The sequence below is a fragment of the Homalodisca vitripennis genome, chromosome 1 (assembly GCF_021130785.1).
Source record: "Homalodisca vitripennis isolate AUS2020 chromosome 1, UT_GWSS_2.1, whole genome shotgun sequence".
Taxonomy (NCBI): domain Eukaryota; kingdom Metazoa; phylum Arthropoda; class Insecta; order Hemiptera; family Cicadellidae; genus Homalodisca; species Homalodisca vitripennis.
This window is the reverse complement of record NC_060207.1, coordinates 140,839,263-140,853,804: the sequence shown is the minus strand read 5'-3', so window position 1 is coordinate 140,853,804 and position 14,542 is coordinate 140,839,263. Positions and strand designations below refer to the sequence as shown.

The following is a 14,542-nucleotide window of genomic DNA, read 5'->3' as shown; positions in this document are numbered from 1 at the left end:
GGGTTATGTCTTCATTTAAGAGCATTTTATCACTTATTTTTAGATATGTTGGTTTGACTATCAATTTTCTCAATTCCAGGAAACAGGAACAGCTCCTGTGTCTGATAGTCCTCGCCAACTGTACATTATGAGGCATGGGGAGAGAGTTGATTTCGCCTTTGGCAAGTGGATCCCCTACTGCTTCAGTGAGGGAGGTGTGTATTCCCTTATTGTCACTTAATAATACCTAGCTTTGAGATTTAATTGATGACATAAATATTTTACATTTTTATAATAAAAATGAAGTTTAATGACCACTTTCTTCTCTATACAAAAGGACTTTGACACTCTTCTAAGTTGTATTACATTCAATATATATATTTATAAATCGTTAATTCTTTTACGTTATACAGTTTTCCTTGAAAACCAATTTTTGAAGAAGAAACTATATATTAAAGGTACTAAAAATGAATTATTTCTATAGTTTTTACTGCTATCCAAACCAGATGAAAAAACTTTACTAAAGCCAAATCCTTGTGTACCAACTATAAAATTTCGTGAATTGAATTACAAAAAAAACTTAAACCCTTAGCACGCCGTAGATGGAATAATCCGCGATGTTTTATGGTCTTATAACGCCAAAGACGAAATAATCCGCCGATCGATAAAAATATATTTTATTACTGTTTTTGAAGTTTATAAGTTCAATACATAAGCCACAATACAAAGTAATGTACTGGCTTGACCAAATAATCCAGTTGCAGCTGTCAGCTGGCCGCAGTAGGTAAACAGTAAATTTTTTTGTTGCTGGCAGCTGTTCTCCCACTCCTGTCTGTACGCCGATGACGATACTATCTGCCATTACCGACTGTCAGTGGAGCATGCATTGCGACTTTGGGAAGTGTTCTTGCGTTGTTATTCCTTATACAAAAAGTTGTAAAAAGTTATTGTTACCATGTTTTAGGTGTTATAATAAAGTTTTTATTGTTTCTTTTCTGTTGTGTAATTATGGCTGCAAGTCATGTCCCGAGACCCCATGGCTTCCTCCCGATTTTGTTTTGAAGTTTACCGTACAACTGCCTAAATCTATTATTATCAGAACTTATAAAACTAATCAAGATCAGCATATTACACTTTATTTGTTTTCTTATCCTTGTACAAAGTTTTCATATTTTTCATCACATGCATTTGATTACTCTGTAACCTAAATTTGACTTTGATTGAAATATTCCATTATTATGAAAAAATGTGATTATTTTAATGCAAGTATTACATTATTGTAAAATTTATTTTGTTTGTGTGACTATTAGTCATTAGGAATGAATAAAAAAATTAGCTTTAAGGAATTTTCATTTTTATTTTTTCACCTTAAATGAGCGTAATCTAAAAAATTACTAAATTTATATCGGCGTTCAAAGGGTTAAGAACACACTATCCAATAGGGCTACTTCAAAAAAACTTGAACTGATAGTTCAGACAAAATAAAAATCAATATGAACTGCTTCAGAAATGATCTAGAATTGTAATAAATATTCTTTGGCACATAATTATATTAATAAAAAATCATGTATTTTACAACATAACATTATAACAGCCTTCATATGCCTTAACCCATTGCGGATCATATTGTTTTGGCGCGCGGGCACCAGCGGCCGCACGACCAGCAATGGTGCGCCACATCGTATCGCTCGCTATTGTATACTAGAAAATTCAGCTGCGAAGGTATTCGTTCAGATGGAAGATGGGCCTGCTGGGGTATCCGTGATGTAGGAACGATAACACGTGAGCAAGGTTACGGTGTGGCAGGGATGATGTCTGAATCATGGTCTAAATAAAGCGGCTCGGGCGAATCGATTGCAATATCTGGGCCATTGTCTAGACTAAACCCACCAACATGTACGTCTGCATCGTTTAGTTGTGTCACTAACCTCAAAAGTATTATAATAACAACTGAGGAAAACACCCAATCAGAAGCGCTAAAAAGCAGAGAGTAAACTCATATGAATGATTTTTCAACTTCGACATACAACTGCGATCTGTAGGATATTTATAAAACTTTTGAAAACTCTAAACGTAGACCGTTGTTAAACACTCTTAGTAGACAAGTGAAGACGATCACCCGATCTATCAGACATTAACAGAACTATTTGGAGGAAAATTTAAAAGCAGACCGCTTTTGCGACCTGAGCTCGTCACCGTGCCGTTAGGCCCGGCCGCTGCGTGACGAGCCCAGCTCGTCAGTGATCCGCAATGGGTTAAATATAAAAAAGAAGTCTTTTTTAAATGTTTAATTTTTTCGTGCTAAACATAAATTTGACTGAAGGTGAGAACAACAGAAATACTCACTGACAGAAGTAAAGATCCAGAACTTCTGTTTGCTTCAGTATTATTTGTGCATAATGAGAAATGTCCTAAATCCTGTCGCCCTGTCAAATCATTCAATGCTAGTAATTAACAAAGAACAACAATAGAATTTCCCCAAATACAGTGGCCAATGGTGCAGTGTAGCAGCTACAGCAGTTATAGCGATATAACCGAGTCAAACAACATTGACTGCATCATACTTCCTTTTACTGATATTAATGTAAATATAAGTGAATTCAACATTGTATAACATTTATTGAACTAATTAACTGACATGATTGGCAGGAGAATACTGTCGCAAGGACCTGAATATGCCAGCTGGAGTACCACAGCGATGTGGTGGACCAGATTGTTTCACGGCAGACTGCCCACTGACCAGTGTGGGTGAGCTGCAGGCACGCCTCACTGGTGAAGGCATGAAGAACACAGGGGTTTCTATTAGTCATGTGTTTGTCTCCCCATCTCTGCGCTGTGTTCAGACTGCACATAATGTTCTCTTAGGTAAGAACTCGTACTCAGTTACGCTTCCCATCTTATGTTGTTGTTTTTCAAATTAGTAAAGGAATAAAAATATCTGTAGAGATGTGTGGTGCTCCTGTGTGCCTCTTGGTTTCTGGCTATGTTGATGTACTTTAAGCTGTTCTTTTTTTTGGTGATTTATATATTTTTAATCTTTTGAAAGATAAAAACATGTGTAACAATGGCCTTGTGACACTAGAATGTAGTAGTGAAATAGACAGAGAGTTGATAGATGACTCTGACGTTAGTTCCTTGTTTAGTTCTAATGGCGAAAGTGAGTAATAACCCTTCAGGTGATACAAATGGAAGTACTGTACTAAAAATGAACTAGGGCCTCACCCAGAAGACATAATTAATTTTACCATGGGACTAAACCCAAACAGTCAAATAATTGGTAATCTTCATGTTGGATTCATTCATGATGAAAATTACAAAAATCATGGAATTTCTAATGATCCCAATGTTCTGTTTGTTGTGGACAGAGTTCATCAAACTCATGAAAAAATACGAGGCTAATAGAAAGATACTAATTACTTGTCTAAGATCCATGATTTTGATGGTCAAGAACAAGTACAGATTGAGCAAGCTATTGAACTGTTAAATATTTTTAGTAATATTTTTTGACAATGAACAAATGGGGAAATTTTGTTTTTGGATTAACAAACGTGCAGATGTCATTGCGGAAAACCCTCTTATCATATCTTTCTAACATAAACAGTTGGATTCCTATAAACGCAGAGCTTAAACAATTTCTAAGGCTTTGTATGCTGATGGGTAAATGGCTAATGTAATGAGGACTAGCTGAAGGTTATATTAGAATAATAAAATGTGTTTTACTGTGATTGTATCTTTATTATGTCAAAATTATTTGTCTGATATATATCCAATTATCCGGCAAATTTGATAGTTCGGCAGTCATGACCGTGCCGTGCCGTATTAACTGAAGTTTACTGTATTTCAAAACCAGGGTCATGAGTTGTGGAACAGTAAAAGTTTTGTTTATCTCCCCATTTCATTATGGTTACATTTCCATTTTTGTGACTAGCACTTTTGCCTGTCTTTAACTTTTGTTGAACAACTGCTGCTGGATTGTATTTTCTTGTTTGTTAAAGAATTCCACACTTGTTGGTCCCTTTCTCCATAAAATCTTCAGCAAGAGTAATTAAAGAAATTGTCTAAAAACAGAGCATGCCCTTTTGCAAGATATTTTTCCTTCCGCCTCATAATAACTTCGTATGTGTGACCTCTTTCTGTATTTAGGACTATCCCTTTATCATGTAAATTAATATGTTTAGGATAAAGCCGCCATGGGTTCACAGTTCATATAATTTAATTTCATATTTATGTTAAATTAAACAATATAGCTTCCTTGACGGACAAATTTTTCCCTGGTTAGAAACTTTGTTGAAATTATCCTAATTATGGCTTAATGCATTGCCTATTTTGTGCAGTTCAGTTGAATCCTTTTCAGATTTATAAACAAATCAAGCAATTCCTGTATTGTAATAAATAATTAGTTATAACTTTCATTTTATATATTTAATAAGGCAAACCATTGTGAGTCTGGTGTCTATTCACTGTAGCTGCTTAAATTCCTCCAAAATATCATGGCATTCTTAGGCTTGTTTTCCCCCCAAAAGAATAAACCAAGTTAAGTTCAGATCCAAGTTTTTTAGTTAAAATTTTTTTACTGAGTTGACCTGTAAACTTGTAGTCTCATACCGAATTTTTGTGCACCGCATACCTCTGACCTAGACTGTCTGCCACAGTATTGCTGGTTGGTAATTTTTCTTCTAGTTCTCTTTATTTTTCCAAATTGAATACAGGCATTTTCCAAACATCACAGAAAGGACAATTATTAGGTATACACAATGTTATGTCGACACATTGAAAGACACAGAAATATAAACAAAGGAGTTTAAAATAGGAGGTAGTAATGAATTGTCACAGAATGTCTTGCATATATTGCTAGGAATGAAATTTGCTAGGCATTTCTTGTAAATACAGCTGGTGAATCGAACCTTTTACAGTTTCACTCAGCATGTGGGTTAGTACAGTATTACAGTTATTTATATTTGGTTTAAAAATCCATTAGAGAATTGGATATTTATGACCGGGAATTTAAAAACAGTTTTAAGTAGCCACCCTGGTGTGATTTTTAGAATACATGTTTGTATTTTTATAGGACGTAGACTAAAAAGTTACAAAAATGTTGTCTGTACTGTTTACAAATATCTATATTTATATCTTTAGTTTACATTCAATAAAAATTACAAATGTTTTTCTGTTAGTTTTTTACCAGCAGTAATTTGTGCTCAATGTAATGCCTAACCACATGTGTAATCTAAATATATTTATTAGCACAAAATACGTTCACAAACATTTTTTATTTAAAGCCTTGCAATTCATTATACTTGTTGAGAGCAAAGTTCGAAAACATTCTTCGAGACATTTCAGGGTTTATTTAATAGGAATTACAGCATGGTATCTTACTGGTGGGCTCACACATCAGAACAAGTCTGCAATTTTCTTTTCTGATACTGGGATTTCCCTTATAAGAGAACGTTGTCTAAAAGAGTATTTTGAAGTTGATTGGTTAAAAATGGGCTTGCTTTGGAAATCGAGTATGTGGAGATTAAACATGAATCTAATTGATGCATTATTCATCCTTTGAGGAACTTTATTGTTTTCCTGTGTCAAAATGTGACAAAACTGGTAATATAGAGGATTAAAGTTAATATCAATGACTTTGTAATCGTACTTTTGCAGATTGAGGTATAGCATCAATTATCTAATTCTGTTTAAAAGTGTTTGCTTACTCATCTTAACAATGAATAAACAGTACATATCTATGATTTTTAATAAAGAATCAGTTGCTTGAACAATTTATTACTTTGGTACAGTGTTCATGTTGGCCAAACATTTCCATCTGCCACTCATCATCACAAACATAAAGGGGTTTAAGTGCCAAATCAATGTTCAGGGAGGTAATACCTCATTTAAACATGGAAAACATAATCATTTTAAAATTAAGGCAGTTCACACAATTTTGTAATTGAGGTGACAATATGGTTGTATCTGATAAGTTATAGTAGACAGTGTTAACTTCCTGTGTGCCAGGTGAAGTTGGGTTATTGTATTAGAGCTGGACATAGTATTCCTGGAGAGGTAAATCTGTGGGAGCTAGCAACTGGTGGCTACATCAACCAGGCCTTACTTATTGATTAACTTCTCTCACTTTCTGTGGCAGGTCTAGGAATGCAGAAGAAGCTACAACTGTTTGTTGAACCAGGATTGTTTGAATGGCTAGTCTGGCACAAAGCTCGATTTCCTGTATGGTTGACTCTGGAAGAGCTGGCAGCTGAGGGTTACAACGTCAACCAGGCTTACAAACCTATTGTATCCATTGAGACCATCACCCAAACTGACCGTTCCGAGACAATAGAACAGTTCTATGACCGAAGTGCTACAGTTACCCAGGCAATCCTAGAGAACACATTGGCTGCAGGTAAACTTTGTAATTAAGGCATGATTGCCATAATCATTAATTAATAATATATTGTAATATTTATGCCAGGAGATTGGCTCAACAATTGTCTCATTTACAACTAAAAGTGGCTACTAGGTAAATCTTTTGAGTACTTTTATTTAGTATAACAATACTCAGTTATGTACTTGTTGTAGCCATCAAATGTATTGACAGGATTAAGTTTATCAGAATTGTGAACATTTTTAAAGTATTTCAAAAACTAAAAAAACATAATTTTAAGAGTTTTCATCTATACCCTTTCAGGTGTGAAACTTTAAAATATAAGTTAACTTCAATAAAGTTAACAAAACAAGAAACATAATTAATTAACATAGTGGAACATATGCAGAGCCCACAACAGAAACTGGTGTGTTTAGACATATGTCTGAAACCCCAAACCAAAGGAAACATTAACGGGATAATACCCTTTTATGCTTTTATTGTGTTAAAAAAAAAAACAATAAACATTTTTTTAATCCAAAGAAAGAACTCCTCTATAGAATACAATGCAGGCACCACATAGAGAAAACCTCTAGGAAAAGACAAAAGACATGATGGAATCAGTGGGAGGAAGTGGACAGACACTTACAGCCTACTTTTACTATCTGTTGTTGGTCTCAGAATATACCAAGGATTTTTACATTCATTCCTTTAATTTAATTAGGTTTCTAAGTTGATTCCTTTTCAAGATGTTTATTGCAGTCTGGGTTAAATAGAAGATGGTATTGAAGTCTGTTTTGTTTTGGTGGTAGGCCTGCTAGTTTTATGTAAGAAGCAATTGGTTTTAACCCTTTCCAGTTTAACACATCCAACTTACAACATTTCTGTTTAAATCTACTGCTGGATCTACTTAGTTTGTTTGCCATTTATATTTATATAAACCAATAGCTAAAGAGTTGTGGTTGCTCCTGATTTAGCTGTTTGTTGTTTATCCAGTGTTTGTTTATGTTTACAGACATAGTAACAAGTTCATGTATTAGTGATGATATATTGAAAACATTTTGTTTGTCAATGCAGATGAAAGATAATCCAATATTTGGCTGGTTTATATTGAAATTGTTTAGATAATGGGGTAAAAGGAGCTGGTAATACATGTAATTTATAACAGAGGATGATTGTTGGGTTGGTGGGCTTTGCTTAATGCTGAAAGCTTTTAAAGCTTAAACACGAGAGGTATGATATTCCCTATCTGCTTTGACTGGAAGAGGTAACAGAACTAATCTCCCCTTCTTTCAAGGTGACATGACTGGAAGTAGTGCACAAGACCTTTTAGAACTAAGTACAATGAGGGATTTCCTTATATTTTTGTCATGATTTAAAAAGAAGACAATCCAAACCAAGATGCCTGACTAGGATAGTACCAGGACCAGTAAACAGAATTCACCAGTGTTGCACTATATCCAGTAAATATACTTTCTAAGTCTGGCCATACTCGTAGTAATTATCGTTAATAATGAAGATATGTTTGAGGCTCCAATTAATGCTGAAGATAGTATTGAGAGTGAACATGCATTAGAAATCGACAAAGAAAATGAAAAAGGTGAAAGGAAAGATGTAACTCAACATCCAGTTGCAGCTGGAACCAAAACTTGATTAAAAGCAGAAATCTGTTCCAAATTTGGAAACATTTTTCACGGTGTATTATGTTGGATTTATCCTATTTCAGACCAGCATCTGTAAACTTATTATTTTTAGTTTAAAAATATTAACAACAATAAATTTAAGTAACAATTCCAGTTATTATGCATTGAATAGATAGAGGGTGGGGCAGAGGAACTTGCTTATTTATAAATCAAATTGAAAAGAAAGTAATGAAGACATATATTTGATTCTTCTAATATCATCAAAGACAACATTTAAAGTTTATTTTTACTTAGCTTTAAAGATGACATCAGACAGATGGCTCCCATTGTTGTCAATGCTCTGCGCTAATTGGGCTCTGAAGTTACGTTCAACTTTTTCCGACATATAGACCGGTATGTTGGCAATAGCTTGATGAATGTTGTTTTCCAGTTGAACCAGGGTCTTGGGACGATCAGAATAAACCAGTGATTTGAGATAGCCCCATAAAAAATAATCGGATGGGGTTAAATCAGGCGACCGTGCTGGCTGATGAGGGTCGCCCCTTATGGAGATAAGGTGTCCTGGGAGTTATCACAAAACTACCATTGACATTCGCTGCTGGAACTACACATCTCCCACATCCATCTCAGTGAGTGTTGGCAAGAAAAACTCCTGAAGCATACGGATGTAGTAGTTGGAAAACTAACGTTTATACTGCATATTTGTTTTCTTCAAAAAACCATGGACCAATTATCCAAATTTTCAATAGAGCACAAAAAAACAATATCATGTGAATGTAGAGATCACTGAAGAAGCTGCCTGGGGCTAGCAGGACTCCAACAGCGCTTATTCTGTTTATTGACACATCCTGACATTTACAAGTGAGTTTCGCCGCTAAAGAAAACAAATGTGCCCTCAGGCATGTTAAAAAGCGCGTTTTCTCGAGCAACAAAGTCATATTGAGTAAATTTCTACACAACTGCTACTTTTTAAGTATGAAACTTTAGTTCTTCTTGAAGAATTCGCCTCACAGAACGAGTAGATAATCCTACAGCAGCTGTGTTTACGGACAGACTGCTAAGGGGATCGCAAAACAGACAGCCTTTCCATGTCAATGTTTTGAGGTGTTCTTGCTGTCCGTGGAAGTCCAAGTTTTCTTTTCTTAACATTACCAGTTTCCCTGGATTTACCCATGAAACAATAGACTGACGGCCAAGAACACGATTACAAGGTACGATATTAAAGCGGGTACAGAATACACATTACGTGGTGATGATTGAGCGTCCTTTTTGAAAAAAGTTTCAATAACGAACACATGCTCCAAATTCACAGTGCCCAATTCAAATAAGCAAGTTCTTCTGCCCCACCCTGTAGCAAAGAAATTCAGTCATTTTTGCCAGAAAAAAACCATTAATTATCATCTGAAACTTTGCACTATCCAGCCGTAAACTAGCTTTATTTTATTTGTTATTTTGCATTCAATTGTTTTAATAAACTTACAAATTTATAAAATTTTAACCCTTCCCACGCCGTAGATGGATATATTAGAATGGCAGACTTTGACCGATATGCCAATTACAGTTATATCCGTTATTATAGATTATGTCTCTTGGAGAGTTTTTTAGTTCATAAAAGGCCTTTGAAATCTCGGTGCACGCTCCATGCGATAACCAAACATCCGTTCTGTGTATTATTGCTTTCTTGGTTGTCACGAGTGCTCTCGCTCATGCATCTACTACGTATTTCATTATTATTCTGCATCGTGTGGTAGCGTTGTGATTAGTTTGAAATATTTTTCTTGTTTTATTGTAAAATGTAAGTAAACTTTTCTGTTTAATGCATTGTTTAATGAAATTAAAATTTATTTGAAATAAACAGTTTTGTATACAGTTCTTTTTATTTTTAACAATAAATACGCTAATTTTAAGTAAAATTCCGTTTATAGTTTTTTACTTTTATCTTTTATAATTTAGTTATAATAAAAATTAGCTTTGAACTTAAAGAAACACATTTTTTACTTGTCTTGGCGTTATAGGAAAGTTAATAGATTTATTAGTGAGGTGCGAAGGGTTAAATGGTTTAAAAAATCATAGCTTATCTTACTACTAAACATTTTTTGGTCTTATTTATTAAGCTTTTATTATATTGTAATTGTATGAAAATTTTAGTTAGTAGATAAAGAATTAATATACGGGCAAGAAACAAATTAAAAATTTTATTTGTTTAATTTGCTGCTTTCATTGTCAGGAGGTGGCAACATACTTATAGTTGGCCATGCGGCATCGCTGGACGTGTGCACAAGGAAGCTGGTGGGTGCCACACCACGGGATTGCAAAGACATGAACAACCTCTTGCGCAAGATCCCGTATTGCAGCCTGACAGTGGCACAACAAGTGTCCCCTGATGTGGATAAACCCTGGCAGCTGGTGGAGGCTCCTTTCCCTCCAATCACACACTGCAACAACCCTCGCTTTGACTGGCGTGTGCTGCTCACATAAGACAGCTGTCGAGGGGACTTGGCACTTGTTTCTGAAGCTTTTGTTGTCAATATGTTGTCGCTTTTGTAATCGTCTATTGGTACCTAACATATTAGCTAGATTGTGTTGATAACTGATGTTATCTACAGTAAATGCTTATTACCAAAGGTAATGGACGTATGAACAGAAAGTGAACAAAAGGTTTAATCACTAAATTGATGTAATAACTGAAGTACTGAATGAACAGACTGTGATAAAAAACGTGCTTAAAATCATATAAATATTTTACTAGGTTCATAGGAAACGTGTTAGTGGTTTTTAATTGCGAACTGAGGTATTTTAGTACATACCTTTCCCGTCATCTCATGATAAAATAGCTTTTATTCGCCTCATATTGCCTATAAATTTATGTCCTTCTTAGTTTCAGGACAATCGTCTTTTAGAATAATTTTTAATTTATTACATTTTTAGTTAGACATGTACTTGTAGTCGGCTTGTTGCAGCTCATCATGATATTACTATGTGCAGCTCTTGATTTAAGTTCATTATTGACAGCAAATGATATAAAAAAATAAAGAAATTTTACAATTTTTTTTATAACACAATGGAAAATATCAAACGATTTATTTGAATTTTTTTTAAAGCTTGCTAAGGAATGAGAAGTTTAAAAAATACCTGTTGTACATAAAAATATATTAAATAAAAAGTACTATTGGCATGATTTATACAGGGTGAGGCAGAACATCCGTCAGTGATGTATAGCAGCTGAACCGAGAAACCTACTACCAATTGTAACATATTTTTAGAAAGAGTACTTTTTGTTGACCTTGGCAAAAAATTTGGATTTGATAAAGCAATAGTAAAAAAAACCTGTAACCATACAACATTGATACTTTAGAACACCCTCTATACAAGAAGCGTCATAAATTAAAATGTTTTCCCAAAATTACCTTTAAATGAGGTATGGCTTGACCTACCTTTACATTACAAATCTTAAAAAAAATTATCCCTACCCCACCAAAAGTGCCATTTTGGGTGTTAAAAATTATTTTTCCGAATTCTTTGGAGTCAAAATATGGCGGTGTTTGTTTAAGCGAAGAAGATAAGTTTCTAGGTTTAACCTCTATAAATCACGGACAGTGGTGTGCCCCATCCTGTATGCAGGTTTATTTTTGTATAGTCTAATAAAGGCTCCATTACTATAAATTCTAAGCTGAACAATCTAAATACAAGTACATATTTATGCACTGATAAGACTGCTACAGCATTTCAAACTGTAGCTTCTGCTGACACCAAAGTAGTTAATTATATTTTTAATATTTAAAGTTAAGAGTTCCTCAGGTATATGTGACTAGGTTATTAGACATTGCTATTGCATTATTTTTATTTATTTTCAGTTTTGTGTGCTATATTTTAATTAGCAAAATTATACACTTGTACAACTGTACTTTATAGTATTTTGTATTGAGACATGAAATTCATGACTTTTCAAAGTTTTATTGTTTAAGTTTTCAGTAAAAGATGATACAATTTATAAACAGTCAAATCTTTAAATTTCAAATTTTGTTGTTTACCGAAGTATTATAGTTTCGAGTAATTTTTCAAGTATTGTTTCGACTGAATTAGTGCAACCTTCTTTTGAATTACAATGCAAATGTTAACGGATCTTTAGTCTATTTGTATTACGGTACTTCAATGTTTGAAGTATTTTTTGTTGCATTTTATATAGACTTCCCAAAAATAAGTAACATATTAGTAATTTAAAGGATTTCAGAGATGTTTGTGCTTTAAAAAGTTTTATAATTTTATTTTTTTTATAATATTGGCAGTTATAATTTGGATTAAAAATACAAGTAAACTTGTAAAAGAATGGCAAGAATGGAAGAATGGAAATCATTGAAAGTAGAGTTATATTGTTGTTTTAGACCTAACTAGCTTTTTAATGTGTTAAATGTTTATCAATGTTTATTTGTTGTTGATATACTTCCAGTCTTGATTTAACAGTTAACATTTTAAGAAATGTAATATTACTTATTTAAATTATTTAACAATATTTATTTTGTTAAAAAAGTATACAAGTTTATGTTATTTTAACACTGCCTCTACATTAACGGGATGGTTATATGTTATTTGTTTACTTAGTATTTTGTTCTGTTATACTTCTATATACAAAGTATTTTGTGGTGAACATAGTAAATAATGTTTTATTTTTAAATAATTGTAAAAATTGGATGAAATTTATGTAAGTTGTTGCTTGGTTTATATACAGCCATCAATTAGCATCAGTGTATGTTAACTAACAAACTGAATGGGCATTTATATTCAACTGTTAATAAACGTTTTTACTGTTACTTGTTTTTGCTTAACACACCTGATGTAAAGACTGAAAATGAAGACATAAAGAAATGTTACTCTGAAGGTAATATCTTTACTGATATCGCATTACACATTTTACTTTGTGGGATATAATAATGTCTCTTTTCACTAATTCCAACCACCAAACATAAAATACTGTAGGAGGCACCATTGGTTGTGGGAGTCCCGAGTGCAATGTAAAGTAAACTGCTGGAACCAATATTAATGTACCACATTTTAATTACACAATTTTATGCATCTGTAGATAGGGTAAACTGTCGATATGTTGCAATAATTTAGTTTATAATCTCATTGGTTTTGCTGCTTTTTTTTAAATGCAAGAATTTTTTTTTCATAGATGCTGAATTACAATTTTCCTAATGACTGCAGTGGAGAACACATTCAAACTCTTTTCAATGTTTACTGTTAGTGTATGCCACCTGTTGTAGCCATCACTGAAACAAATCTGCTGTTTGTAAGGGATTTTACGTATCCAGTAGTGATGGGAATAACTGGTTAGATCGGTTATTTTTACTGCAATCAATTTTACATATACATACATTATACAATTCTTACAACTAATTTTAGTTGATTGAACAGACTTTCTCTACTAGAATCAGTCGTTGATTAAGACTAATTTTTCTATAAGTTAATTGATTGTGCAAACTTAGTCTATAATGAATTAATCGTTTATTCTAATCGGCTATTTTAGTTACACCAGTCTCGTACTTTAGTGATTACAGTAATTAACTTTCGGTTAACTTTAGTGATTTGTAATAATTATAATCGACGATATATTGCCATCTAAACACAATTATATTGTAGTCTAATAGGTGTTATATAATAATATAACATTAAATAATGCTATTGGTAACTAAAATGAGTGAACAGATTTTAAAATATGATTACAATATTTTTGTTTCAAAATACTGTTTGGTCAGCTCATGTTTAGTTTGAATGTGTTTGAATACATTAAAAATTATTGCCTGCGTAGTGTTCCTACAAGAATGGACTACTTTCCCCGTCTCATCTCACTCTCCATCAATCAGTACACGGACACAGTACCGAACTTGTGATTGTAGCATTGTGAATCAACAGGAATGAGTGTTTGTACTATTTCCTCATTTTACCCCTCCGTCCAAGGTACCAAACTTGTAATCATTTTATACCCTGATGTGATCACCATATTCGTGACACCCTGAGATTATTTGTCATTGTGTTAATTAACATACTGTAACAGAAATTAATATTTTGTAATAAAAATCATTAGTGGCTTTATTTTTATAATTTAGTTACATTTTTGTTTTTTTATTTATCAAATGATTCAAAAATGAAAACAAACTATATTAAGTTTAGTTAAAACTGCAGGTGCCCAATTATCATTTTAGTTTATTTGTAATCTATTTACAACACAAACTCTCTAGATAATCTCCAAGCAAAAATAATCCATGATAGGTTAGTCAGTTATCCCATCACTAGTGTCCAACATTTAACAAGAGTCTGCGCAAGATATGTGCATAATCTGCTTCTACCACCACCGTATTATTCTTGTTACTGCTGTTTGGTATTTCTGGAAGAGCTATTCTGTTATGACGTATTTTTCACCTCTCTGTTAACCGTGTGTAAATTAACAGGGTGCCTACCTGGCCAGGACAACTGGAAATAAGCCATGAATCTCCCTATAGAACTGGGAAAATCTTAAAACTTAATTTTCTATCTTTTAATGTGTGTATTATGAAATAATTTTATAGACCCT

General features: G+C 33.3%; 1 protein-coding gene across 2 annotated transcripts in view; it reads left to right on the top strand.

The window, feature by feature from the left end:
- The window catches only part of LOC124372410 (protein UBASH3A homolog), a 48,837-nt gene extending 36,055 nt beyond the window's left edge, over positions 1–12,782 (top strand). For both annotated transcript variants that reach the window (XM_046830818.1, XM_046830812.1), the window contains 4 exons: positions 80–194; positions 2,629–2,844; positions 6,113–6,370; positions 10,202–12,782. In XM_046830818.1, the coding sequence (XP_046686774.1) occupies positions 80–194; positions 2,629–2,844; positions 6,113–6,370; positions 10,202–10,452 (840 nt within the window). In that variant the 3' untranslated portion in view covers positions 10,453–12,782. The remainder of the gene's footprint in view (positions 1–79; positions 195–2,628; positions 2,845–6,112; positions 6,371–10,201) is intronic.
- Positions 12,783–14,542: the final 1,760 nt, after the last annotated feature.